This window comes from Echiichthys vipera (genome assembly GCF_963691815.1).
Source record: "Echiichthys vipera genome assembly, chromosome: 7".
Classification (NCBI taxonomy): domain Eukaryota; kingdom Metazoa; phylum Chordata; class Actinopteri; order Perciformes; family Trachinidae; genus Echiichthys; species Echiichthys vipera.
Window position 1 is genome coordinate 521,332 of NC_139832.1, and position 25,758 is coordinate 547,089.

Sequence of the window (25,758 nt, forward strand, 5' to 3'; positions counted from 1 at the left end):
GCCGTACCATGATGAAGGTGCAGTTGAAGTTGAGGCCCTGGCCCTTTTATTATTATTATGTATGATGCTTTTATTGTGAAGGTGCGGGCCGTACCATGATGAAGGTGCAGTTGAAGTTGAGGCCCTGGCCCTTTGATTATTATGTATGATGCTTTTATTGTGAAGGTGCGGGCCGTACCATGATGAAGGTGCAGTTGAAGTTGAGGCCCTGGCCCTTTGATTATTATGTATGATGCTTTTATTGTGAAGGTGCGGGCCGTACCATGATGAAGGTGCAGTTGAAGTTGAGGCCCTGGCCCTTTGATTATTATTATTATTATCATGCTTTTATTGTGAAGGTGCGGGCCGTACCATGATGAAGGTGCAGTTGAAGTTGAGGCCCTGGCCCTTTGATTATTATGTATGATGCTTTTATTGTGAAGGTGCGGGCCGTACCATGATGAAGGTGCAGTTGAAGTTGAGGCCCTGGCCCTTTTATTATGTATGATGCTTTTATTGTGAAGGTGCGGGCCGTACCATGATGAAGGTGCAGTTGAAGTTGAGGCCCTGGCCGCAGCCCTTGGCCACCATGAAGCAGGCGCCGCCGCCGCGGTGCTGCAGCGCGGCGCCGGTGAACAGCAGCAGGTTGAGGCCCGCGTACAGAACCAGGAAGAGCAGCTTGCGGCTGTTGTTGTGCCAGTAGGCGCGGGTCAGGTACCGCGGGGCGCGCCGCCGCCGCCGCTGCTCCGCCTCCGGGGGCTTCAGCCAGTTCGCTGCACTGAGGGGGAGGGGGGGGAGGAGCACAGGGACCGGGTTATGGACCGGGTCAGGGACCGGGTCATGGACCGGGTCACGGGCCGGGTCACGGGCCGGGTCACGGGCCGGGTCATGGACCGGGTCAGGGACCGGGTCATGGTTATTATTGTTATTATTATTAAAAATAATATTATTATTTTTTTAATAATAATATTATTATTGTTACAGGTTTGAAAATGAATCAGCAGGAATAATAAATACTAAATAAATAAATAAACACTTAATATTAAATTCTAATAAATAATATTAATAATTAGGATGATAAAATAATAATAATTAAAAAACAGTAAAATAAATATTATTATCATTGGTATCAACAATAACAGATTAAAATTAATTATAATAATATTAAAATCACTAATAACAAATAACAGTAAAAAATAACTATGATTGATATTGTTTTTAATAATAATAAAATAAAATAATTAAAATTATATTAAAATAAATAACAAAGAATAACAGTAAAAATAACTATAATTATTATCAATAATAAAAAAAATAACAGTTAAAATACCTCTGATTAATATCGTTTTTGTTATTAATAATAACAGCAAACATGCATATATTAATATTATAGTTATTAGTTATTAATAATAACTTATAACAGGACGGTCAGCGCGGCCGCTCTCCCACCTGATGGTGAAATAACATTAAACATACCTCTGAATAATAAAGTTGTTGTTATTAATATTAATAATATAGTTATTGTTATAAGTAATAACAGTAAATATATATATATTAATATTATATTATTAGTTATTAATATTAATATTATAGTTATTAGTAACAACAGTAAACGTCTCTCCCACCTGATGGTGAAATAACAGTAAACATAACCATAGTTTTTGTTATTTATAATAACTTTAAACATATATTAATAATATAGTTATTGTTATTAGTAATAACAGTAGACATATATATATTAATATCAATAATATAGTTATTAATATTAACCCTAACCAGCGGCCGCTCTCCCACCTGATGGTGAAATAACAGTAAACATATATTAATATTATAGTATTAGTTATTAATAATATAGTTATTGTTATTAGTAATAACAGTAAATATATATATATTAATATTATATTATTAGTTATTAATAACAGTAAACATACCTCTGATTAATAAAGTTATTGTTATTAATATTAATAATATAGTTATTGTTATTAGTAATAACAGTAAACATATATATATTAATATTAATAATATAGTTATTAATAGACGTCTCTCCCACCTGATGGTGAAATAACAGTAAACATATATTAATATTAATAATATAGTTATTGTTATTAGTAATAACAGTAAACATATATATATTAATATTAATAATATAGTTATTAATAAACGTCTCTCCCACCTGATGGTGAAATAACAGTGAACATAACCATAGTTTTTGTTATTAATAATAACTTTAAACATATATTAATAATATAGTTATTAGTAATAATTATTAATAAACGTCTCTCCCACCTGATGGTGAGGTTCTCCATCACCTCGGGGAAGTTCTCCAGCTCGGCCTTGAGCTCCTCGAAGGTGATGGAGCCGCTGTTGTCTTTGTCTGCGGACTCGAACAGCGCCAGCGTCAGGTCGTCCAGCTTCTCCTCGGGCAGCGAGATGGCGCTCTCACGCAGACACGACTTCAGCACCGTCCGCAGCTCGTCGGGGTCGATGGAGCCGCTGCCTGTGGACAGACACACACTGAGTTCACCTGAGACAGACGGGCACGGGGACGTCCTGCGGGGGCGGGGGCACTGACCGTCCACGTCGTACACCTGGAACAGGAACTTGAGCTTGTCCGTCTCGCTGCCGTGGATCAGGAGGTCCAGCGCCTCCAGCAGCTCGTCCAGGCTGATGGAGGCGCTGCCGTCGGAATCGAACAGCGCGAAGAAACGCTCGGCGAAGAACGACTGCACGGAAAAACACACGTTACAACACACGTCTGAGGACAAAGGACTTTCATGTCTGATGCCGTCCTGTGGCGTGTTCGAGTCCCGTCACCTCTTTGACCTTGAGCGCCGTCTTAAACTCGTCCAGGTCGATCTCCTTGTCGTCCCCGGCGATGCTCTCGAACTGTTTGGTGACCCACTCCAGCCAGCGGGCGTCCTCGTCCAGACTCATGACGGCGGCCCGGCTGCACACGGCCCGGCTGCACACGGCCCGGCTGCACACGGCCCGGCTGCACACGGCCCGGCCCGAAGGAGCAGGTTCTGGCTCCTGATTGTCTCAGCACACACAGAACCGTCGGTGCTGTTCTGGCTCCTGATCGCCTCAGCACACAGAACCGTCGGTGCTGTTCTGGCTCCGGATCACCTCAGCACACACAGAACCGTCGGTGCTGTTCTGGCTCCTGATCGTCTCAGCACACAGAACCGTCGGTGCTGTTCTGGCTCCTGATCGCCTCAGCACACAGAACCGTCGGTGCTGTTCTGGCTCCTGATCGCCTCAGCACACAGAACCGTCGGTGCTGTTCTGGCTCCGGATCGCCTCAGCACACAGAACCGTCGGTGCTGTTCTGGCTCCGGATCGTCTCAGCACACACAGAACCGTCGGTGCTGTTCTGGCTCCTGATTGCCTCAGCACACAGAACCGTCGGTGCTGTTCTGGCTCCTGATCGCCTCAGCACACACAGAACCGTCGGTGCTGTTCTGACTCCTGATCGCCTCAGCACACAGAACCGTCGGTGCTGTTCTGGTTCCTGATCACCTCAGCACACAGAACCGTCGGTGCTGTTCTGACTCCTGATCGCCTCAGCACACAGAACCGTCGGTGCTGTTCTGGTTCCTGATCACCTCAGCACACACAGAACCGTCGGTGCTGTTCTGGCTCCTGATCACCTCAGCACACAGAACCGTCGGTGCTGTTCTGACTCCTGATCGCCTCAGCACACACAGAACCGTCGGTGCTGTTCTGACTCCTGATCGCCTCAGCACACAGAACCGTCGGTGCTGTTCTGGTTCCTGATCACCTCAGCACACAGAACCGTCGGTGCTGTTCTGGCTCCTGATCGCCTCAGCACACAGAACCGTCGGTGCTGTTCTGGCTCCTGATCGTCTCAGCACACAGAACCGTCGGTGCTGTTCTGGCTCCTGATCGCCTCAGCACACAGAACCGTCGGTGCTGTTCTGGTTCCTGATCACCTCAGCACACACAGAACCGTCGGTGCTGTTCTGGCTCCGGATCGCCTCAGCACACAGAACCGTCGGTGCTGTTCTGGCCCCTGATCGCCTCAGCTCACAGAACCGTCGGTGCTGTTCTGGCCCCTGATCGCCTCAGCACACAGAACCGTCGGTGCTGTTCTGGCTCCTGATCGCCTCAGCACACAGAACCGTCGGTGCTGTTCTGGCTCCTGATCGCCTCAGCACACACAGAACCGTCGGTGCTGTTCTGGCTCCTGATCGCCTCAGCGCGCACAGAACCGTCGGTGATGTTCTGACTCCTGATCGCCTCAGCACACACAGAACCGTCGGTGCTGTTCTGGCTCCTGATCGCCTCAGCACACACAGAACCGTCGGTGCTGTTCTGGCTCCTGATCGCCTCAGCGCACACAGACCCGTCGGTGCTGTTCTGGCTCCTGATCGCCTCAGCGCACACAGAACCGTCGGTGCTGTTCTGACTCCTGATCGTCTCAGCACACACAGAACCGTCGGTGCTGTTCTGGCTCCTGATCGTCTCAGCACACAGAACCGTCGGTGCTGTTCTGGCTCCTGATCGCCTCAGCACACACAGAACCGTTGGTGCTGCTCTGACTCCTGATCGCCTCAGCACACAGAACCGTCGGTGCTGTTCTGGCTCCTGATCGTCTCAGCACACAGAACCGTCGGTGCTGTTCTGGCTCCTGATCGCCTCAGCACACAGAACCGTCGGTGCTGTTCTGGCTCCTGATCGCCTCAGCACACACAGAACCGTCGGTGCTGTTCTGACTCCTGATCGCCTCAGCACACAGAACCGTCGGTGCTGTTCTGGCTCCTGATCGCCTCAGCACACAGAACCGTCGGTGCTGTTCTGGCTCCTGATCGCCTCAGCACACAGAACCGTCGGTGCTGTTCTGGCTCCTGATCGCCTCAGCACACAGAACCGTCGGTGCTGTTCTGGCTCCTGATCGTCTCAGCACACAGAACCGTCGGTGCTGTTCTGGCTCCGGATCGCCTCAGCACACAGAACCGTCGGTGCTGTTCTGGCTCCTGATCGTCTCAGCACACAGAACCGTCGGTGCTGTTCTGGCTCCTGATCGCCTCAGCACACAGAACCGTCGGTGCTGTTCTGGCTCCTGATCGCCTCAGCACACACAGAACCGTCGGTGCTGTTCTGACTCCTGATCGCCTCAGCACACAGAACCGTCGGTGCTGTTCTGGCTCCTGATCGCCTCAGCACACAGAACCGTCGGTGCTGTTCTGGCTCCTGATCGCCTCAGCACACAGAACCGTCGGTGCTGTTCTGGCTCCTGATCGCCTCAGCACACAGAACCGTCGGTGCTGTTCTGGCTCCTGATCGCCTCAGCACACAGAACCGTCGGTGCTGTTCTGGCTCCTGATCGTCTCAGCACACAGAACCGTCGGTGCTGTTCTGGCTCCGGATCGCCTCAGCACACAGAACCGTCGGTGCTGTTCTGGCTCCTGATCGCCTCAGCACACAGAACCGTCGGTGCTGTTCTGGCTCCTGATCGTCTCAGCACACAGAACCGTCGGTGCTGTTCTGGCTCCGGATCGTCTCAGCACACAGAACCGTCGGTGCTGTTCTGGCTCCGGATCGTCTGTGAAGCTCCTTGTTTTTATTTTCTGATCCTTTAAAAAACAGAAAATAGTTTAATAACTTTTACCTTCAACCCTGACGCTGCTCACAGGACTCATAATAATAACAATAATAATAATAATAATAATAATAATAACAAGTTATATTAAATATATTTGTGTGTTTAAACTTTTACGTTCTCACTTTAAAAACATTCTGAAAAAAAACATTTTTACTGGATAATAATAAAAAATGTAACTGGAGATAATAACTTTAAATGTTTTAATTTCCCAACAACAACAACAATAACAATAACAATATTACTAATAAAAACAATAATAATAATTATAACAATAATAATAACAATATTAATAATAATGTCAATATTACTAATAACAACAATAATAATAATTATAACAATAATAATAACAACAATATTAATAATAATATCAATATTAATAATAATAATAATTCTGGTGCTTTTATTGAAGCTAATTTGCAACGAAACCAAACAAAACAGAACAAAGTGAAGGAAGTTTAAAATTAAATTAACAACATTTTAAATATTATTGTTGTTATTGTTGTTATTGTTGTTGTTGGGGCGGCAGCAGCTCAGTCCAGAGGTGACTTGGCTGGGAACCGTAGGGTCGCTGGTTCAAGTCCCTGTGTGGACCATGTATGGAGCTTGGACTGGTGGCTGCAGAGGTGCCAGTTCATCTCCTTGGCACTGCCGAGGTGCTGTTGAGCAAGGCACCGAACCCCCAACACTGGCAGCCCCCTCGCTCTAACATCTCTCCTTAATTGCATGTATAGGTCCTGTTTGTGCATGTGTGTATTTCGGGCCTGTGTGTGTAACATGTATAATAATAAGAGTGAAAAAATTCAATTTCCCCGTGTGGGATAAAAATAAAGTAATTCTTCTTCTTCTACATGTCACCACATCATGTGAATATGTGTATTTGTGTCTATTTCCATTTCTTCCCTTTTTAAATTGAACTTTATTTTTGTTATTTTTTATCTTATTTTGTAATTTTTTGTTTCTGCTGCGACAAAAGAATTTCCCGTCTGCGTCAAACATCAAAGGTTTCTGATTCTGATTATTATTATTATTATTATTATTATTAATATTATTATTAATATTATTATTGTTGTTTTCCTCCAGTAAAATATGAAACACTTTAATAATCTTACATCTTTGTTTATGTTTTTTTTAACTGTTTCACACAGAAATGACACAATATTAATAGATGTGTATATTTATAATTAATAAAGAAAGACTGTGTGTGTCTGTGTGTGTCTCTGTGTGTGTGTGTGTGTGTGTCTCTGTGTGTGTGTGTGTGTCTGTGTGTGTGTGTGTGTCTCTGTGTGTGTGTGTGTGTCTGTGTGTGTGTGTCTGTGTGTCTCTGTGTGTGTGTGTGTCTGTGTGTGTGTCTCTGTGTGTCTGTGTGTGTCTCTGTGTGTGTGTGTGTGTGTGTGTGTCTGTGTGTGTGTCTGTGTGTGTGTGTGTGTGTCTCTGTGTGTGTGTGTGTGTGTCTGTGTGTGTGTCTCTCTCTGTGTGTGTGTGTGTGTGTCTGTGTGTGTGTTTGTGTCTCTGTGTGTGTGTTTGTGTCTGTGTGTGTGTGTGTGTCTCTCTCTGTGTGTGTGTGTGTATGTGTGTGTCTCTCTCTCTGTGTGTGTGTGTGTGTGTGTCTGTCTGTGTGTGTGTGTGTGTGTGTGTGTGTCTGTGTGTGTGTCTGTGTGTGTGTGTGTGTGTCTCTGTGTGTGTGTGTGTGTGTGTCTGGACTCTAACCTGCTGCTGCTGCCTCGTCCTCGGCTCCGGTGCGTCTGCTGCTCCTCTTCGTCCTCTGCGCCTCAGCGCCGGCGTCAGCTGCAGGTGACAGCTCCTCGTCTCTGAGCACCCGGGACTCAGTTTCCCACAATGCATCGCTCCTTCAACGCAGCTGCTGCTTCTCTCTGAACACAGGAACATTTTACACTGGGTCAGGGGGTCCAGGTCCTCCTCAGGGGTCCAGGACCTCCTCAGGGGTCCAGATCCTCCTCAGGGGTCCAGATCCTCCTCAGGGGTCCAGATCCTCCTCAGGGGTCCAGATCTTCCTCAGGGGTCCAGGTCCTCCTCAGGGGTCCAGGTCCTCGTCAGGGGTCCAGATCTTCCTCAGGGGGTCCAGGTCCTCCTCAGGGGTCCAGATCCTCCTCAGGGGTCCAGATCCTCCTCAGGGGTCCAGATCCTCGTTCTCATGGGTCCAGATCCTTCTCAGGGGTCCATATCCTCCTCATGGGTCCAGATCCTCCTCAGGGGTCCAGATCCTCCTCAGGGGTCCAGATCCTCCTCAGGGGTGCAGATCCTCCTCAGGGGTCCAGATCCTCCTCAGGGGTGCAGATCCTCCTCAGGGGTCCAGATCCTCCTCAGGGGTCCAGATCCTCGTTCTCATGGGTCCAGATCCTTCTCAGGGGTCCATATCCTCCTCATGGGTCCAGATCCTCCTCAGGGGTCCAGATCCTCCTCAGGGGTCCAGATCCTCCTCAGGGGTCCAGATCCTCCTCATGGGTCCAGATCCTCCTCAGGGGTCCAGATCCTCCTCAGGGGTGCAGATCCTCCTCAGGGGTCCAGGTCCTCGCCAGGGGTCCAGATCTTCCTCAGGGGTCCAGATCCTCCTCAGGGGTGCAGATCCTCCTCAGGGGTCCAGGTCCTCCTCAGGGGTCCAGATCCTGCTCAGGGGTCCAGGTCCTCCTCAGGGGTCCAGATCCTCCTCAGGGGTCCAGATCTTCCTCAGGGGTCCAGGTCCTCCTCAGGGGTCCAGATCCTCCTCAGGGGTCCAGATCCTCGTTCTCATGGGTCCAGATCCTTCTCAGGGGTCCATATCCTCCTCATGGGTCCAGGTCCTCCTCAGGGGTCCAGATCCTCCTCAGGGGTCCAGATCTTCCTCAGGGGTCCAGATCCTCCTCAGGGGTCCAGATCTTCCTCAGGGGTCCAGATCCTCCTCAGGGGTCCAGATCCTTCTCAGGGGTCCATATCCTCCTCATGGGTCCAGGTCCTCCTCAGGGGTCCAGATCCTCCTCAGGGGTCCAGATCTTCCTCAGGGGTCCAGATCCTCCTCAGGGGTCCAGATCTTCCTCAGGGGTCCAGATCCTCCTTTTCAGGGGTCCAGATCCTCCTCAGGGGTCCAGATCCTCGTTCTCATTCCGTTCAGTCCACTTAAAGCTGCATTCTCTCTAATGTCCAGCAGGAGGAGACTCCACTTAAAGCTGCATTCTCTCTAATGTCCAGCAGGAGGAGACTCCACTTAAAGCTGCATTCTCTCTAATGTCCACTTAAAGCTGCATTCTCTCTAATGTCCAGCAGGAGGAGACTCCACTTAAAGCTGCATTCTCTCTAATGTCCAGCAGGAGGAGACTCCACTTAAAGCTGCATTCTCTCTAATGTCCAGCAGGAGGAGACTCCACTTAAAGCTGCATTCTCTCTAATGTCCAGCAGGAGGAGACTCCACTTAAAGCTGCATTCTCTCTAATGTCCAGCAGGAGGAGACTCCACTTAAAGCTGCATTCTCTCTAATGTCCAGCAGGAGGAGACTCCACTTAAAGCTGCATTCTCTCTAATGTCCAGCAGGAGGAGACTCCACTTAAAGCTGCATTCTCTCTAATTAATAATGTGTGTGTTTGTTTGTGTGTGTCTGTCCCTGTGTGTGTGTGTCTCTGTGTGTGTGTGTGTGTCTGTCCCTGTGTATGTGTGTGTGTGTCTGTCCCTGTGTGTGTGTGTGTCTGTGTGTGTGTGTCTGTCCCTGTGTGTGTGTGTCTCTTGTGTGTGTGTGTGTGTGTGTGTCTGTCCCTGTGTGTGTGTGTGTGTGGTAGTGTGTGTGTGTGTCTGTGTGTGTGTGTCTGTCCCTGTGTGTGTGTGTCCCTGTGTTTGTGTGTGTCTGTCCCTGTGTGTGCGTGTGTCTGTCCCTGTGTGTGTGTGTCTGTGTGTCTCTGTGTGTGTGTGTGTCTGTCCCTGTGTGTGTGTGTCTGTGTGTCCCTGTGTGTGTGTGTGTCTGTCCCTGTGTGTGTGTGTGTCTGTCCCTGTGTGTGTGTGTGTGTGTGTCTGTCCCTGTGTGTCTTGTGTGTGTGTGTGTGTGTGTCTGTTTGTCCCTGTGTGTGTGTGTGTGTGTGTCTCTTGTGTGTGTGTGTCTCCCTGTGTGTGTGTCTGTCCCTGTGTGTGTGTGTGTGTGTGTCTGTGTGTCTCCCTGTGTGTGTGTCTGTCCCTGTGTGTGTGTGTGTGTGTGTGTCTCTTGTGTGTGTGTGTGTCTTGTGTGTGTGTGTGTGTGTGTGTGTATCTGTCCCTGTGTGTGTGTGTGTGTGTCTGTGTCTCTTGTGTGTGTGTGTGTGTGTCTCTTGTGTGTGTGTGTGTGTCTCTTGTGTGTGTGTGTGTGTGTGTCTGTCCCTGTGTGTGTGTGTGTGTGTGTGTGTGTGTGTGTGTGTGTGTCTGTCCCTGTGTGTGTGTGTGTGTGTGTGTGTGTGTCTGTCCCTGTGTGTGTGTGTGTGTGTGTGTGTGTAGAGTTTCACTGACTTTACAACATCCGGGTTTTTTCCCTAGGCAATGGGAGCCGCATCACCGCCGTTCCTTAGGCAAAGTGAAATAAATTCGCCGCACCGCCACGAAAAACTAGTCCGCTCCCCAAACAACCTTTCCCGCGGCCCCTCGCGCCGCCGATCGCTCCGATCTCCCTCACTTTAACGGCAGCACGCGCAAACACCGGTGGGTTCGTCGCGGATCCGCGCATTCCCGTAGTTTGGTCGGTGCCCCCCCTCCCGTCCACAGCTTCCGCGGCGCAGGGATCTGCGGCTGTGCTGCGGCTGCTGAGCCTTGAATGAGACTGAAGAAGAGTTCTTCTTGTTTTGGAGCTTCAGTTTTCTCCCGTTTTTACGCGTTTGCCTCCGAAAAAACACCGATCACGACCCCGAGGACGCTCCGCGGGGACCGGAGGGCGCCGGGACTGCTCACACGCCGCTGTATCCCGCCGCGGATCGGCTTCTTACCTAAATATATATTTAATTAATCCCGCGGAGGAGGACCGAGCTGCCGCCGCCGCCGCTGCCGCCGCCGCCGCTGCTGCTGCTGCTGCTGCTGCGGAGGAGGAGGAGCAGTGAGAAGTGAGTCCTCGTTTCTTTATTTCACAACTTTAATCCGCCTCAAACTTCACCTGTGTGTGTCCGCGCGCGTGTGTGTGTGTGTCCGCGGGCAGGACAGGTGTGTGTCGTCCGTGTGTGAGTGTGTGTCCGTGTGTGTGTGTGTGTGAGCTGCTCCGGTTCTTATTCTGAGGAGTTGATGTTGTGGAGGACGAGGGGCCCGAGCGAGGCAACTTGGACCCGAGCGGCCGCCGTCCGCTCCGCGGGGAAGATGGCGTCCGGCCCTTCACGCGCCGCTTTCATGTGCCCCCCGCGCGCTACAATGTTGCTCTTTATCGTGTCTTTGATGGGAGTTACGCGCGTGTGTGTGTGTGTGAGAGTGTGTGAGAGTGAGAGAGAGAGTGTGTGTGTGTGTGTGTGTGTGTGTGTGTGTGTGTGGGGCTGTTAGCACCTAGCAGTTAGCATGCTAGCGGCTAACGCTGCTAGCATCATCCACTGGTTCTCCGGGAACGGTCCCTCGGCTCCCGGAGCTCTGACGCCGCTCTGGCCGCTTCTCCGGGTGTTTCCGGGGCTGGACTCGGGCCCTGCGCGGCTCTCCGGTGCTTCTGTCCCCGGCTCAGGTCGCAGCTGCGCTCGGCCTCAAAACAGAAGCTCCTGAAACATTTACAACAACACAACAACACACACACAAACACACTTTCCCCGCTCTCATCTTGAAAAACCTCCATTTTAGCTCCTTTTCTCGGGCCCCTCTGCGGCGGCACGGCTGGAAGTTTGGCCCCATAACTGTGCGTCCCACCCGGGGAGCGATCACCGCAATGAACCGGCTCCGTTTGCCCTTCCACACCGAGGCTCCGGGAACAGTTCTGCAGCCGAGGAGCAGGAACAGTGCAACTTTGACCCGAGACACGTTTAAAGTCCAGGGACAGAACATTTGACTTTATTAAACTGACTTCTTTAAACTGATGCAAAGTGCAGGGAAGACTAAAGTGTGAAAATAAAGCTGCAGTTTTTTCTGTGTCACTGATGAAAAAGTCACAAATGTGCAGAAAAACTCCAGAAAGTGATGAAACAAGAAGAAATGTTCAAGTTTTTCAAAATAAAACAAGTTTGAGACAAAGAAACAAACCAAAGTGCAGCTTTTTTCTTTTTCTGCACTTTTATTTTTGCTTTCATCAGAAAAAACCTTTGATAAACCGATAAAAGTGCATCTTTAATGTTTAAGTATTAGTTTAATCTGTAAAGATGCAGAGCAGCAAAAAACAATAACAATAATAATAAAGATGCTAATGCTAATGATGCTAACGCTGTGTGAACCTGATGATTTCTGATGTTTCTGAAGTTGTTTTTAAAGCAAAATAAAGAAGATTTGCTCTTTTTATTCTTCACTCACTGAACATTTGAGTCTTTTCCTGCACTTTTGCATCAGAGCAGCAGTTTAAAGAACTCAGTTTAATAAAGTTTCATGTTGTTCGTCAGTTCTTCAGGAGCTGAACTGCAGCTTTTCTCTGTGTTCAGAGGTGAAACTCGACCCTGAGCAGCTGAGGAGCAGGAACACGTTTAAAGTCCAAGAACAGAACATTGGACTTTAGTGAATCAACTTTATTAAAGTGCTGCACTGATGAAAACTCACAAATGTGACTGAAGCATGAAGAAATGTTCAAGTTTTTCAAAATAAAACAAGTTTGAGACAAAGAATCAAACCAAACTGCAGCTTTAGTTTCACACTTTAGTCTTATTTCTGCACTTTTGCATCAGTGCATCAGTTTAAAGAAGTTGATTTAATAAAGTTAAATGTTGTTCCTCAGTTCCTCAGGAGCTTTGATTTCCTCTTTCTTTCTTCTCCTGCACATTAAAAGTGTAGAAAGTGTGAAAGTGGAGCAGAAGCAGCTGTGAGTGATGTTAGAGAGCAGAGGAGCCACGACGGCTCACGTCTCAACAAACTGATGCAGGAACAACCAAGAGTCCAAGAACCGAACAACTAACTTTATTTAAACTGCTGCAGAAGAAGAAAGAGTCACAGGAACAACGTCGAACTTTATTTAACAGACTTCTTTAAACTGATGCTCTGATGCAAAAGTGCAGGAAAAACTAGAGAAAGTGAAAACTGTCTAAACTGATCCACCTGTGATCATCACAGAGATCTGAGAGTGTGCAGGAATTAATACAAATATTGATAATAATAAAAAAGCCTCAGTGAGTTTAAAGGAAGTTTAAACAGATGTTTGAGTTCAGTTCAGAGACTTTAAATAAATCCATAAATATGAGACTAAAGTAGTTTCTGGTTGTTTTTCTCATTTGTTTGTTTGCTGTTTGTTGTTTATTTGGATGTAAATGTGGATTATTTCAGTTTCACAGCTGTTGTTCTTGTCGTTGTTGTTGTTGTTGTTTGTTTCGTCTGGTGTCAAATAAACTTCACAAAAAGAAAAATTCAAGTTTTCCAGAATCAAACAAACAATTTAAACTGCAGCTTTAGTTTCCTGCACGTTTGCATCAGAGCAGCAGTTTAAAGAAGTCGGGTTTATAAAGTTAGTTGTTCTGTTCTTGGACTCTTTCTTGTTCCTGCATCAGTTTGTTCGGATGTGAGCAGCTGATTTCTTCATGCTTCAGTCACAATCTGGAGTTTTTCTGCACTTTTGTGACTTTGCAGCAGTTTAAAGAAGTTGGTTTAAATAAAGTTAAACGTTGTTCCTGGACTCTTTCTTCTTCTGCATCAGTTTAAAGAAGTGTCCAGAAACTGTTCTTGAGTCTCTGATCTTTGTTCTTCTGGGACTTTAAACGTGTTCCTGCTCCTCAGCTGCTCAGAGTCGAGTTTAACCTCCGAACACGGAGAGAAGCTGCAGTTCAGCTGCTGAGGAACTGACAAACAACGTTTACCTTTAATAATAAGACTTCTTTAAACTGCTGCAAACGTGCAGGAAACTAAATCTGCAGTTTCTCTGAGTCTCTGAGGAAAAGAGTCAAAAATGTTCAGTGAGTGAAGAAGAAAAAGAGCAAATCTTCTTTATTTTGATTTAAAAACTTTTTAAACTGAGAGAAACTTCTCTTTTATGTCTCTTTGTAGTTGTTTTGTGTCTCTATGTGGTTGTTTTGTGTCTCTTTGTGGTTGTTTTGTGTCTCTTTGTAGTTGTTTTGTGTCTCTTTGTAGTTGTTTTGTGTCTCTTTGTAGTTGTTTTGTGTCTCTTTGTAGTTGTTTTGTGTCTCTTTGTAGTCGTTTTGTGTCTCTCTGTGGCTGTTTTGTGTCTCTCTGTGGTTGTTTTGTCTGTTTGTAGTTGTTTTGTGTCTCTATGTGGTTGTTTTGTGTCTCTTTGTGGTTGTTTTGTGTCTCTTTGTAGTTGTTTTGTGTCTCTTTGTAGTTGTTTTGTGTCTCTTTGTAGTTGTTTTGTGTCTCTTTGTAGTTGTTTTGTGTCTCTTTGTAGTCGTTTTGTGTCTCTCTGTGGCTGTTTTGTGTCTCTCTGTGGTTGTTTTGTGTCTCTTTGTGGTTGTTTTGTGTCTCTCTGTGGTTGTTTTGTGTCTCTCTGTGGTTGTTTTGTGTCTCTTTGTGGTTGTTTTGTGTCTCTCTGTGGTTGTTTTGTGTCTCTTTGTGGTTGTTTTGTGTCTCTTTGCGGTTGATTTGTGTCTCTTTGGTTGTTTTGTGTCTCTCTGTGGTTGTTTTGTGTCTTTTTGTAGTTGTTTTGTGTCTCTTTGTGGTTGTTTTGTGTCTCTCTGTGGTTGTTTTGTGTCTTTTTGTAGTTGTTTTGTGTCTCTTTGTGGTTGTTTTGTGTCTCTTTGTAGTTGTTTTGTGTCTCTTTGAAGTTATTTTGTGTCTCTTTGTGGTTGTTTTGTCTCTTTGTAGTCGTTGTGTGTCTCTTTGCCGTCGTTGTTTTGTGTCTCTTTGTAGTTGTCTTGTGTCTCTTTGCTGTTGTTTTGTGTCTCTTTGTAGTTGTTTTGTGTCTCTTTGTAGTTGTTTTGTGTCTCTTTGTAGTTGTTTTGTGTCTCTCTGTGGTTGTTTTGTGTCTCTCTGTGGTTGTTTTGTGTCTCTTTGTGGTTGTTTTGTGTCTCTTTGTGGTTGTTTTGTGTCTCTTTGTAGTTGTTTTGTGTCTCTTTGTGGTTGTTTTGTGTCTCTTTGTAGTTGTTTTGTGTCTCTTTGTAGTTGTTTTGTGTCTCTTTGTGGTTGTTTTGTGTCTCTTTGTAGTTGTTTTGTGTCTCTTTGTAGTTGTTTTGTGTCTCTTTGTAGTTGTTTTGTGTCTCTTTGTAGTTGTTTTGTGTCTCTTTGTAGTCGTTTTGTGTCTCTCTGTGGCTGTTTTGTGTCTCTCTGTGGTTGTTTTGTGTCTCTTTGTGGTTGTTTTGTGTCTCTCTGTGGTTGTTTTGTGTCTCTCTGTGGTTGTTTTGTGTCTCTTTGTGGTTGTTTTGTGTCTCTCTGTGGTTGTTTTGTGTCTCTCTGTGGTTGTTTTGTGTCTCTTTGCGGTTGATTTGTGTCTCTTTGGTTGTTTTGTGTCTCTCTGTGGTTGTTTTGTGTCTTTTTGTAGTTGTTTTGTGTCTCTTTGTGGTTGTTTTGTGTCTCTCTGTGGTTGTTTTGTGTCTTTTTGTAGTTGTTTTGTGTCTCTTTGTGGTTGTTTTGTGTCTCTTTGTAGTTGTTTTGTGTCTCTTTGTAGTTGTTTTGTGTCTCTTTGAAGTTATTTTGTGTCTCTTTGTGGTTGTTTTGTCTCTTTGTAGTCGTTGTGTGTCTCTTTGCCGTCGTTGTTTTGTGTCTCTTTGTAGTTGTCTTGTGTCTCTTTGCTGTTGTTTTGTGTCTCTTTGTAGTTGTTTTGTGTCTCTTTGTAGTTGTTTTGTGTCTCTTTGTAGTTGTTTTGTGTCTCTCTGTGGTTGTTTTGTGTCTCTCTGTGGTTGTTTTGTGTCTCTCTGTGGTTGTTTTGTGTCTCTTTGTGGTTGTTTTGTGTCTCTTTGTAGTTGTTTTGTGTCTCTTTGTGGTTGTTTTGTGTCTCTTTGTAGTTGTTTTGTGTCTCTTTGTGGTTGTTTTGTGTCTCTTTGTAGTCGTTTTGTGTCTCTTTGTGGTTGTTTTGTCTCTTTGTAGTTGTTTTGTGTCTCTTTGTAGTGGTTTACTTGTGTCTCTCTGTGGTTGTTTTGTGTCTCTTTGTAGTTGTTTTGTATCTTTGTAGTTGTTTTGTATCTTTGTAGTTGTTTTGTGTCTTTTTGTAGTTTTGTGTCTCTTTGTGGTTGTTTTGTGTCTCTTTGTGGTTGTTTTGTGTCTCTTTGGGGTTGTTTTGTGTCTCTTTGTAGTTGTTTTGTGTCTCTTTGTAGTTGTTTTTTGTCTCTTCGTTGTTGTTTTGTGTCTCTGTGTAGTTGTTTTGTGTCTCTTTGGGGTTATTTTGTGTGTCTGTGTAGTTGTTTTGTGTCTCTTTGTGGTTGTTTTGTGTGTCACTGTGGTTGTTTTGTGTCTCTTTGTAGTTGTTTTTTATCTCTATGCAGTTGTTTTGTGTCTTTTTGTGGTTGTTTTGTGTCTCTTTGCGGTTGTTTTGTGTGTCTCTGTGGTTGTTTTGTGTCTCTCTGTGGTTGTTTTGTGTCTCTTTGTAGTTGTTTTGTATCTTTGTAGTTGTTTTGTGTCTCTTTGTAGTTGTTTTGTGTCTTTTTGTGGTTGTTTTGTGTCTTTTTGTTGTTGTTTTGTGTCTCTCTGTAGTTGTTTTGTGTCTCTTTGTGGTTGTTTTGTGTCTCTTTGTAGTTGTTTTGTGTCTCTTTGTAGTTGTTTTTTATCTCTTTGTAGTTGTTTTGTGTCTTTATAGTTGTTTTGTGTGTCTTTGTGGTTGTTTTGTGTCTTTGTCGTTGTTTTTTATCTCTTTGTAGTTGTTTTGTGTCTCTTTGTAGTTGTTGTGTCTTTTTGTGGTTGTTTTGTGTCTTTTTGTGGTTGTTTTGTGTCTCTTTGTGGTTGTTTTGTGTCTCTCTGTGGTTGTTTTGTGTCTCTCTGTAGTTGTTTTATGTCTCTTTGTAGTTGTTTTGTGTCTCTTTGTGGTTGTTTTGGGTCTCTTCGTAGTTGTTTTGTGTCTCTCTGTGGTTGTTTTGTGTCTCTTTGTGGTTGTTTTGTGTCTCTTTGCGGTTGTTTTGTGTCTCTTTGTAGTTGTTTTGTGTCTCTTTGCGGTTGTTTTGTGTCTCTTTGTAGCTGTTTTGTGTCTTTGTGGTTGTTTTGTCTCTTTGTGGTTGTTTTGTGTCTCTTTGTAGTTGTTTTGTGTCTCTATGTGGTTGTTTTGTGTCTCTTTGTAGTTGTTTTGTGTCTCTTTGTGGTTGTTTTGTGTCTTTGCGGTTGTTTTGTTTCTCTTTGTAGTTGTTTTGTGTCTCTTTGCGGTTGTTTTGTGTCTCTTTGTAGTAGTTTTGTGTCTTTGTGGTTGTTTTGTGTCTCTTTGTAGTTGTTTTGTGTCTCTTTGTAGTTGTTTTGTGTCTCTCTGTGGTTGTTTTGTGTCTCTTTGTAGTTGTTTTGTGTCTCTGTGGTTGTTTGGTGTCTCTTTGTAGTTGTTTTGTGTCTCTCTGTGGTTGTTTTGTGTCTCTTTGTGGTTGTTTTGTGTCTCTTTGCGGTTGTTTTGTGTCTCTTTGTAGTTGTTTTGTGTCTCTTTGCGGTTGTTTTGTGTCTCTTTGTAGCTGTTATGTGTCTTTGTGGTTTTTTTGTCTCTTTGTGGTTGTTTTGTGTCTCTTTGTAGGTGTTTTGTGTCTCTTTGTGGTTGTTTTGTGTCTCTTTGCGGTTGTTTTGTGTCTCTTTGTAGTTGTTTTGTGTCTCTTTGTGGTTGTTTTGTGTCTCTTTGTAGGTGTTTTGTGTCTCTTTGTGGTTGTTTTGTGTCTCTTTGCGGTTGTTTTGTGTCTCTTTGTAGTTGTTTTGTGTCTCTTTGCGGTTGTTTTGTGTCTCTTTGTAGCTGTTTTGTGTCTTTGTGGTTGTTTTGTCTCTTTGTGGTTGTTTTGTGTCTCTTTGTAGTTGTTTTGTGTCTCTCTGTGGTTGTTTTGTGTCTCTTTGTAGTTGTTTTGTGTCTCTTTGTGGTTGTTTTGTGTCTCTGAGCGGTTGTTTTGTGTCTCTTTGTAGTTGTTTTGTGTCTCTTTGCGGTAGTTTTGTGTCTCTTTGCGGTTGTTTTGTGTCTTTGTGGTTGTTTTGTGTCTCTTTGTAGTAGTTTTGTGTCTCTTTGTAGTTGTTTTGTGTCTCTCTGTGGTTGTTTTGTGTCTCTCTGTGGTTGTTTTGTGTCTCTTTGTAGTTGTTTTGTGTCTCTTTGTGGTTGTTTTGTGTCTCTTTGTAGTTGTTTTGTGTCTCTCTGTGGTTGTTTTGTGTCTCTTTGCGGTTGTTTTGTGTCTCTTTGTAGTTGTTTTGTGTCTCTTTGCGGTTGTTTTGTGTCTCTTTGTAGCTGTTATGTGTCTTTGTGGTTGTTTTGTCTCTTTGTGGTTGTTTTGTGTCTCTTTGTAGTTGTTTTGTGTCTCTTTGTAGTTGTTTTGTGTCTCTTGTGGTTGTTTTGTGTCTCTTGTGGTTGTTTTGTGTCTCTTTGTAGTTGTTTTCTGTCTCTTTGTAGTTGTTTTGTGTCTCTCTGTGGTTGTTTTGTGTCTCTCTGTGGTTGTTTTGTGTCTCTTTGTAGTTGTTTTGTGTCTCTTTGTGGTTGTTTTGTGTCTCTTTGTGGTTGTTTTGTGTCTCTTTGCGGTTGTTTTGTGTCTCTTTGCAGTTGTTTTTTGTCTCTTTGCGGTTGTTTTGTGTCTCTTTGTGGTTGTTTTGTGTCTTTGCGGTTGTTTTGTGTCTCTTTGTAGTAGTTTTGTGTCTCTTTGCGGTTGTTTTGTGTCTCTTTGCGGTTGTTTTGTGTCTCTTTGTAGTTGTTTTGTGTCTCTTTGAAGTTGTTTTGTGTCTCTTTGCGGTTGTTTTGTGTCTCTTTGCGGTTGTTTTGTGTCTCTTTGTGGTTGTTTTGTGTCTCTTTGTGGTTGTTTTGTGTCTCTTTGTAGTTGTTTTGTGTGTCTTTGTAGTTGTTTTGTGTCTCTCTGCGGTTGTTTTGTGTCTCTCTGTGGTTGTTTTGTGTCTCTTTGTGGTTGTTGTGTGTCTCTTTGCAGTTGTTTTGTGTCTTTGTAGTTGTTTTGTCTCTTTGTAGTTGTTTTGTGTCTTTGTAGTTGTTTTGTCTCTTTGTAGTTGTTTTGTCTCTTTGTAGTTGTTTTGTGTCTCTTTGTAGTTGTTTTGTGTCTCTCTGTGGTTGTTTTGTGTCTCTTTGTAGTTGTTTTGTGTCTCTTTGTGGTTGTTTTGTGTCTCTTTGAGGTTGTTTTGTGACTCTTTGTAGATGTTTTGTGTCTCTTTGTGGTTGTTTTGTGTCTCTTTGTGGTTGTTTTGTGTCTCTTTGCGGTTGTTGTGTGTCTCTTTGCAGTTGTTTTGTGTCTCTTTGTAGTTGTTTTGTGTCTCTTTGTGGTTGTTTTGTGTCTCTTTGTGGTTGTTTTGTGTGTCTCTTTGTGGTTGTTTTGTGTGTCTTTGTAGTTGTTGTGTGTCTCTTTGTAGTTGTTTTGTGTCTCTTTGTAGTTGTTTTGTGTCTCTTTTTGGTTGTTTTATGTCTCTTTGTAGTTGTTTTGTGTCTCTCTGTGGTTGTTTAGTGTCTCTTTGTGGTTGTTTTGTGTCTCTTTGTGGTTGTTTTGTGTCTTTGCGGTTGTTTTGTGTCTCTTTGTAGTAGTTTTGTGTCTCTTTGTGGTTGTTTTGTGTGTCTTTGTAGTTGTTGTGTGTCTCTTTGTAGTTGTTTTGTGTCTCTTTGTAGTTGTTTTGTGTCTCTTTTTGGTTGTTTTGTGTCTCTTTGCGGTTGTTTTGTGTCTCTTTGTGGTTGTTTTGTGTCTCTTTGTGGTTGTTTTGTGTCTCTTTGTAGTTGTTTTGTGTGTCTTTGTAGTTGTTTTGTGTCTCTCTGCGGTTGTTTTGTGTCTCTCTGTGGTTGTTTTGTGTCTCTTTGTGGTTGTTGTGTGTCTCTTTGCAGTTGTTTTGTGTCTTTGTAGTTGTTTTGTCTCTTTGTAGTTGTTTTGTGTCTCTTTGTAGTTGTTTTGTCTCTTTGTAGTTGTTTTGTCTCTTTGTAGTTGTTTTGTGTCTCTTTGTAGTTGTTTTGTGTCTCTCTGTGGTTGTTTTGTGTCTCTTTGTAGTTGTTTTGTGTCTCTTTGTGGTTGTTTTGTGTCTCTTTGAGGTTGTTTTGTGACTCTTTGTAGATGTTTTGTGTCTCTTTGTGGTTGTTTTGTGTCTCTTTGTGGTTGTTTTGTGTCTCTTTGCGGTTGTTGTGTGTCTCTTTGCAGTTGTTTTGTGTCTCTTTGTAGTTGTTTTGTGTCTCTTTGTGGTTGTTTTGTGTCTCTTTGTGGTTGTTTTGTGTGTCTCTTTGTGGTTGTTTTGTGTGTCTTTGTAGTTGTTGTGTGTCTCTTTGTAGTTGTTTTGTGTCTCTTTGTAGTTGTTTTGTGTCTCTTTTTGGTTGTTTTATGTCTCTTTGTAGTTGTTTTGTGTCTCTCTGTGGTTGTTTAGTGTCTCTTTGTGGTTGTTTTGTGTCTCTTTGTAGTTGTTTTGAGACGTCGTTAAACCTTTAGTTAAATGTGGATTACATCATTAAAACTGTGTTTATTATATTTCACGTCTGAATAAACTGGAGTTCAGCAGGAGAGAGAACAAGATTTCCTTATTTAAGTCCAGAGGTGTTTGAGGTGAAGGCGTTATAAAATACATAAATATATAAATATATAAATACATAATTATCTATAAATCTCTGATTCAGTCATAAATTCATGTGTTTGTCTTTAAAGCTGTTTGAGTAAAAACACGTGTTCATGTTTTTAATATGAATAATGTCTTTAACGTTGTGTTTGTCACGGGGCTAATGTTAATACTATGTTATTAATATAAATATGTATTTGTGTGTGTGACAGGGTTAAAGATATTAATATGTGTGTGTGTGTGTGTGTGTGTGTGTGTGTGTGTGTGTGTGTGTGTGTGTGTGTGTGTGTGTGTGTGTGTGTGTGTGTGTGTGTGTGTGTGTGTGTGTGTGTGTGTGTGTGTGTGTGTGTGTGTGTGTGTGTGTGTGTGTGTGTGTGTGTGTGTGTGTGTGTGTGTGTGTGTGTGTGTGTGTGTGTGTGTGTGTGTGTGTGTGTGTGTGTGTGTGTGTGTGTGTGTGTGTGTGTGTATTTGTGTAGCAGAGCAGCACAGAGGTGGAGTCCGTCCTGACGCCTGTCGGTGAGTCCTGAATATTCAAGTTTCATCCATAAAAAGATTCTTTTCATTCTGAACTAAATCACTTTAATCTTCATAAACACACAGAGACGCTCGACCTCTTTAGAGCTTTCATACGTCCACGACTCTCTCTGTGTTTAATCATGATCATAAATAATATTAATAATGTTGTTGTTGTTGTTGTTTCAGCGGCACGTTAATGCTTCAGTTGGATGCTTTTCCTGCTGGAGACGCTGTTACGGTAAAACACACACACATTTATATATTAATATTTATATTTATTTATAAGAGTTCTAGTTTTTAATGTGCTATGATGATGTTCATAAAGAGTCGTGTGTGTGTGTGTGTGTGTGTGTGTGTGTGTGTGTGTGTGTGTGTGTGTGTGTGTGTGTGTGTGTGTGTGTGTGTGTGTGTGTGTGTGTGTGTGTGTGTGTGTGTGTGTGTGTGTGTGTGTGTGTGTGTGTGTGTGTGTGTGTGTGTGTGTGTGTGTGTGTGTGTGTGTGTGTGTGTGTGTGTGTGTGTGTGTGTGTGTGTGTGTGTGTGTGTGTGTGTGTGTGTGTGTGTGTGTGTGTGTGTGTGTGTGTGTGTGTGTGTGTGTGTGTGTGTGTGTGTGTGTGTGTGTGTGTGTAGGCTGATCGATCAGCTGACAGACTGACTGGATCCATGATGGAGTTACAGACGTTACAGGAAGCTCTGAAGGTGGAGATCCAGATCCATCAGGTACCCTTTCAAAATACTACTTCCTCCCACCAGGACCCTTTCAAAATACTACTTCCTCCCCCACAACCCTTTCAAAATACTACTTCCTCCCCCCAGGACCCTTTCAAAATACTACTTCCTCCCCCCAGGACCCTTTCAAAATACTACTTCCTCCTCCAAAACCCTTTCAAAATACTACTTCCTCCTCCCACAACCCTTTCAAAATACTACTTCCTCCCCCCAGGACCCTTTCAAAATACTACTTCCTCCTCCAAAACCCTTTCAAAATACTACTTCCTCCTCCCGGACCCTGTCAAAATACTACTTCCTCCACAACCCTTTCAAAATACTACTTCCTCCCACAACCCTTACAAAATACTACTTCCTCCTCCACAACCCTTTCAAAATACTACTTCCTCCCACAACCCTTACAAAATACTACTTCCTCCTCCACAACCCTTTCAAAATACTACTTCCTCCCACAACCCTTACAAAATACTACTTCCTCCTCCACAAACCTTTCAAAATACTACTTCCTCCTCCCACAACCCCATAAAAATACTACTTCCTTCTCCTACAACCGTTTCAAAATACTACTTCCTCCTCCCACAACCCTTTCAAAATACTACTTCCTCCCCCCAGGACCCTTTCAAAATACTATTTCCTCCCCCCAGGACCCTTTCAAAATACTACTTCCTCCTCCAAAACCCTTTCAAAATACTACTTCCTCCTCCAAAACCCTTTCAAAATACTACTTCCTCCTCCCGGACCCTGTCAAAATACTACTTCCTCCACAACCCTTTCAAAATACTACTTCCTCCCACAACCCTTACAAAATACTACTTCCTCCTCCACAACCCTTTCAAAATACTACTTCCTCCTCCACAAACCTTTCAAAATACTACTTCCTCCTCCCAGAACCCTTTCAAAATACTACTTCCTTCTCCAGAACTCTTTCAAAATACTACTTCCTCCCCCCAGAACCCTTTAAAAATACTACTTCCTTCTCCAGAACCCTTTCAAAATACTACTTCCTTCTCCAGAACTCTTTCAAAATACTACTTCCTCCTCCCAGAACCCTTTCAAAATACTACTTCCTTCTCCAGAACTCTTTCAAAATACTACTTCCTCCCCCCAGAACCCTTTCAAAATACTACTTCCTTCTCCAGAACTCTTTCAAAATACTACTTCCTGTCCAAACAACGACCCTAGAACCTTTTAGATCAGTGTGTTCCTGCAGTTCACTTCATCACCGCGTTATTTCGGCTCCTTTACACGAGCGTGAAGTCATTTTGCATCTTTTTGGGTTTCTAATTGTCATCTAATTTGTTTTGTGTGTTTTTATCATTTGAATCCTTTTCTGATTGTTGCTGAACGACCTTCATGAGCCTTCAGTGAAGGTCGTGCAGGTGCTGTGGTTGTAGTTCCCCCCGTGTCCAGCAGGAGCCACTGTGACCCTCTCTCTCTCTCTCTCTCTCTCTCTCTCTCTCTCTCTCTCTCTCTCTCTCTCTCTCTCTCTCTCTCTCTCTCTCTCTCTCTCTCTCTCCTTCTGCAGAAGCTGGTGGCTCAGATGAAGCAGGACCCTCAGGTGAAGCCCCCCCCTCACACACACACACACACACATACACACACACACACACACACACACACACACACACACACACACACGAGTTCTTCCTCCTCTCACGGTTTTGTGTTTGTGCCGTTTTCAGAACGCAGATCTGAAGAAGCAGCTCCACGAGCTTCAGGCCAAGATCACGGCGCTCAGTGAGAAACAGGTACGTTCCAACACGTCAACGTGCACACGTCAGCGTGCACACGTCAGCGTGCACACGTCAGCGTGCACACGTCAACGTGCACACGTCAGCGTGCACACGTCAGCGTGCACACGTCAACGTGCACACGTGTACGTGTACACGTCAGCGTGCACACATTAACGCGCACACGTCAACGTGCACACATGAACGTGCACACACTGAGCTGCAACCTGCCCCCCCCTCACACCTGTCAGGGGGGTCCAGGAGGCCGAGGGTCCGTCCACACGATCCACAACCAGGCAGAGTCTCTGCAGCTTTAACCTCCGTCACATCCAAGAACCGTCCAGCTGCTCTGAACTCCGTATCTTTTCTCACTGAGACGAAGAACGACTCAATTTGACCTCCTCTTCCTCCTCCTCTTCCTCTCCTCCTCCCTCTCCTCCTCTTCCTCTCCTCTCCTCTTCCTCCCCTCCTCTTCCTCTGCTCCTCTTCCTTCTCTTCCTCTCCTCCTCTTCCTCTCCTCCTCCCCCTCTCTTCCCCTCCTCTCCTCCTCTCCCTCTCCTCTTCCTCTCCTCCTCTTCCTCTCCTCTCCTCCTCCTCTTCCTCTCCTCCTCCCTCTTCTCCTCTTCCTCTCCTCCTCTTCCTCTCCTCCTCTTCCTCTCCTCCTCCCCCTCTCCTCCTCTCCTCCTCCTCTTCCTCTCCTCTTCCTCTCCTCCTCCCCCTCTCTTCCCCTCCTCTCCTCCTCTCCCTCTCCTCTTCCTCTCCTCCTCTTCCTCTCCTCCTCTTCCTCTCCTCCTCTCCTCCTCCTCTTCCTCTCCTCTTCCTCTCCTCCTCCCTCTTCTCCTCCTCTCTCCTCCTCTTACTCTCCTCCTCTTCCTCTCCTCCTCTCCTCCTCCTCTCTTCCTCCTCTTCCTCTCCTCCTCTCCTCCTCCCTCTTCTCCTCCTCTCTCCCCCTCACTCCCCCTTTCCTCCTCTCCTCTTCCTCTCCTCCTCTCTCTCCTCCTCTTCCTCTCCTCCCCCTCTCTCCTCCTCCTCTTCCTCTCCTCCTCCTCTTCCTCTCCTCCTGCAGAAGAAGGTGGTGGAGCAGCTGAGGAAGGAGCTGTTGGTGAAACAGGAGCCGGAGACGAAGCTGCAGCTTCACGTTCAAACCCCACAAACAGGAGGAGACGTGAAGCTGATCCAGGGAGGACAGGTGAGACGGGGGGGGGGAGGACAGGTGAGACAGGGGGGGGGAGGACAGGTGAGACAGGGGGGGGACAGGTGAGACGGGGGGAGGACAGGTGAGACGGGGGGGGGGACAGGTGAGACGGGGGGGGGGACAGGTGAGACAGGGGGGAGGGAGGGAGGACAGGTGAGACGGGGGGGAGGACAGGTGAGACAGGGGGGAGGGGGAGGACAGGTGAGACAGGGGGGAGGACAGGTGAGACAGGGGGGAGGACAGGTGAGACGGGGGGAGGACAGGTGAGACAGGAGGGAGGGAGGACAGGTGAGACTGTGGGAGGAAGGGGGAGGACAGGTGAGACGGGGGAGGGAGGGGGAGGACAGGTGAGACAGGGGGGAGGGGAGGGGGAGGACAGGTGAGACGGGTGGGAGGGGGAGGACAGGTGAGACGGGTGGGAGGGGGAGGACAGGTGAGACGGGTGGGAGGGAGGGAGGACAGGTGAGACAGGTGGGGAGGGAGGGAGGCGGACAGGTGAGACAGGGGGGAGGGAGTGAGGACAGGTGAGACGGGGGGGGAGGACAGGAGAGACGGGGGGAGGACAGGTGAGACGGGGGGTGGGAGGGGGAGGACAGGTGAGACGGGGGGGGGGCAGGTGAGACAGGGGGGAGGGGAGGGGGGGACAGGGGGAGGACAGGTGAGACAGGGGGAGGGGAGGGGGAGGACAGGTGAGACAGGTGGGAGGGAGGAAGGGGTGAGAAAGGGGAGGGAGGACAGGTAAGACAGGTGGGGAGGGGAGGGGGAGGACAGGTGAGACAGGTGGGAGGGAGGAAGGGGTGAGAAAGGGGAGGGAGGACAGGTAAGACAGGTGGGGAGGGGAGGGGGAGGACAGGTGAGACAGGGGGGAGGGGAGGGGGAGGACAGGTGAGACGGGTGGGAGGGAGGGAGGACAGGTTAGACGGGGGGAGGACAGGTGAGACGGGGGGGAGGGAGGAAGGGGTGAGACAGGGGAGGGAGGGAGGGAGGACAGGTAAGAAAGGTGGGGAGGGAGGGGGAGGGGAGGGAGGGAGGACAGGTGAGACAGGTGGGGAGGGAGGGAGGCGGACAGGTGAGACGGGGGGGAGGACAGGTGAGACAGGGGGGAGGGGAGGGAGGGAGGACAGGTGAGACAGGTGGGGAGGGAGGGAGGAGGACAGGTGAGACGGGGGAGGGAGGGAGGACAGGGGAGGGAGGGAGGACAGGTGAGACAGGTGAGGAGGGAGGGGGAGGACAGGTGAGACAGGGGGAGGGGAGGGAGGGGTGAGACAGGGGAGGACAGGTGAGACAGGGGGGAGGGGAGGGAGGGGTGAGGGAGGGAGGGAGGA

At 46.1% G+C, this 25,758-nt stretch overlaps 2 protein-coding genes across 5 annotated transcripts in view; one reads left to right on the forward strand and one right to left on the reverse strand.

Moving 5' to 3' along the window:
* The window catches only part of nox5 (NADPH oxidase, EF-hand calcium binding domain 5), a 15,674-nt gene extending 12,730 nt beyond the window's left edge, over positions 1-2,944 (reverse strand). Inside the window, exons 1-4 of one of the 2 annotated variants that reach the window (XM_083916619.1) lie at positions 2,794-2,944; positions 2,552-2,702; positions 2,266-2,476; positions 517-757 (exon numbers count right to left, since the gene is read on the reverse strand). In XM_083916619.1, coding sequence (XP_083772745.1) covers positions 517-757; positions 2,266-2,476; positions 2,552-2,702; positions 2,794-2,913 — 723 coding nt within the window. In that variant the 5' untranslated portion in view covers positions 2,914-2,944. Of the gene's footprint in view, positions 1-516; positions 758-2,265; positions 2,703-2,793 lie in introns of both variants that reach the window. The other variant, XM_083916618.1, reaches the window with a different exon arrangement.
* A 7,337-nt stretch (positions 2,945-10,281) lies between these two features.
* Positions 10,282-25,758, forward strand: part of phf21ab (PHD finger protein 21Ab) — a 31,553-nt gene continuing 16,076 nt past the window's right edge. For all 3 annotated transcript variants that reach the window (XM_083916110.1, XM_083916111.1, XM_083916112.1), the window contains exons 1-7: positions 10,282-10,647; positions 20,743-20,782; positions 20,969-21,020; positions 21,410-21,499; positions 23,034-23,066; positions 23,191-23,256; positions 24,305-24,427. In XM_083916110.1, coding sequence (XP_083772236.1) covers positions 20,979-21,020; positions 21,410-21,499; positions 23,034-23,066; positions 23,191-23,256; positions 24,305-24,427 — 354 coding nt within the window. In that variant the 5' untranslated portion in view covers positions 10,282-10,647; positions 20,743-20,782; positions 20,969-20,978. The remainder of the gene's footprint in view (positions 10,648-20,742; positions 20,783-20,968; positions 21,021-21,409; positions 21,500-23,033; positions 23,067-23,190; positions 23,257-24,304; positions 24,428-25,758) is intronic.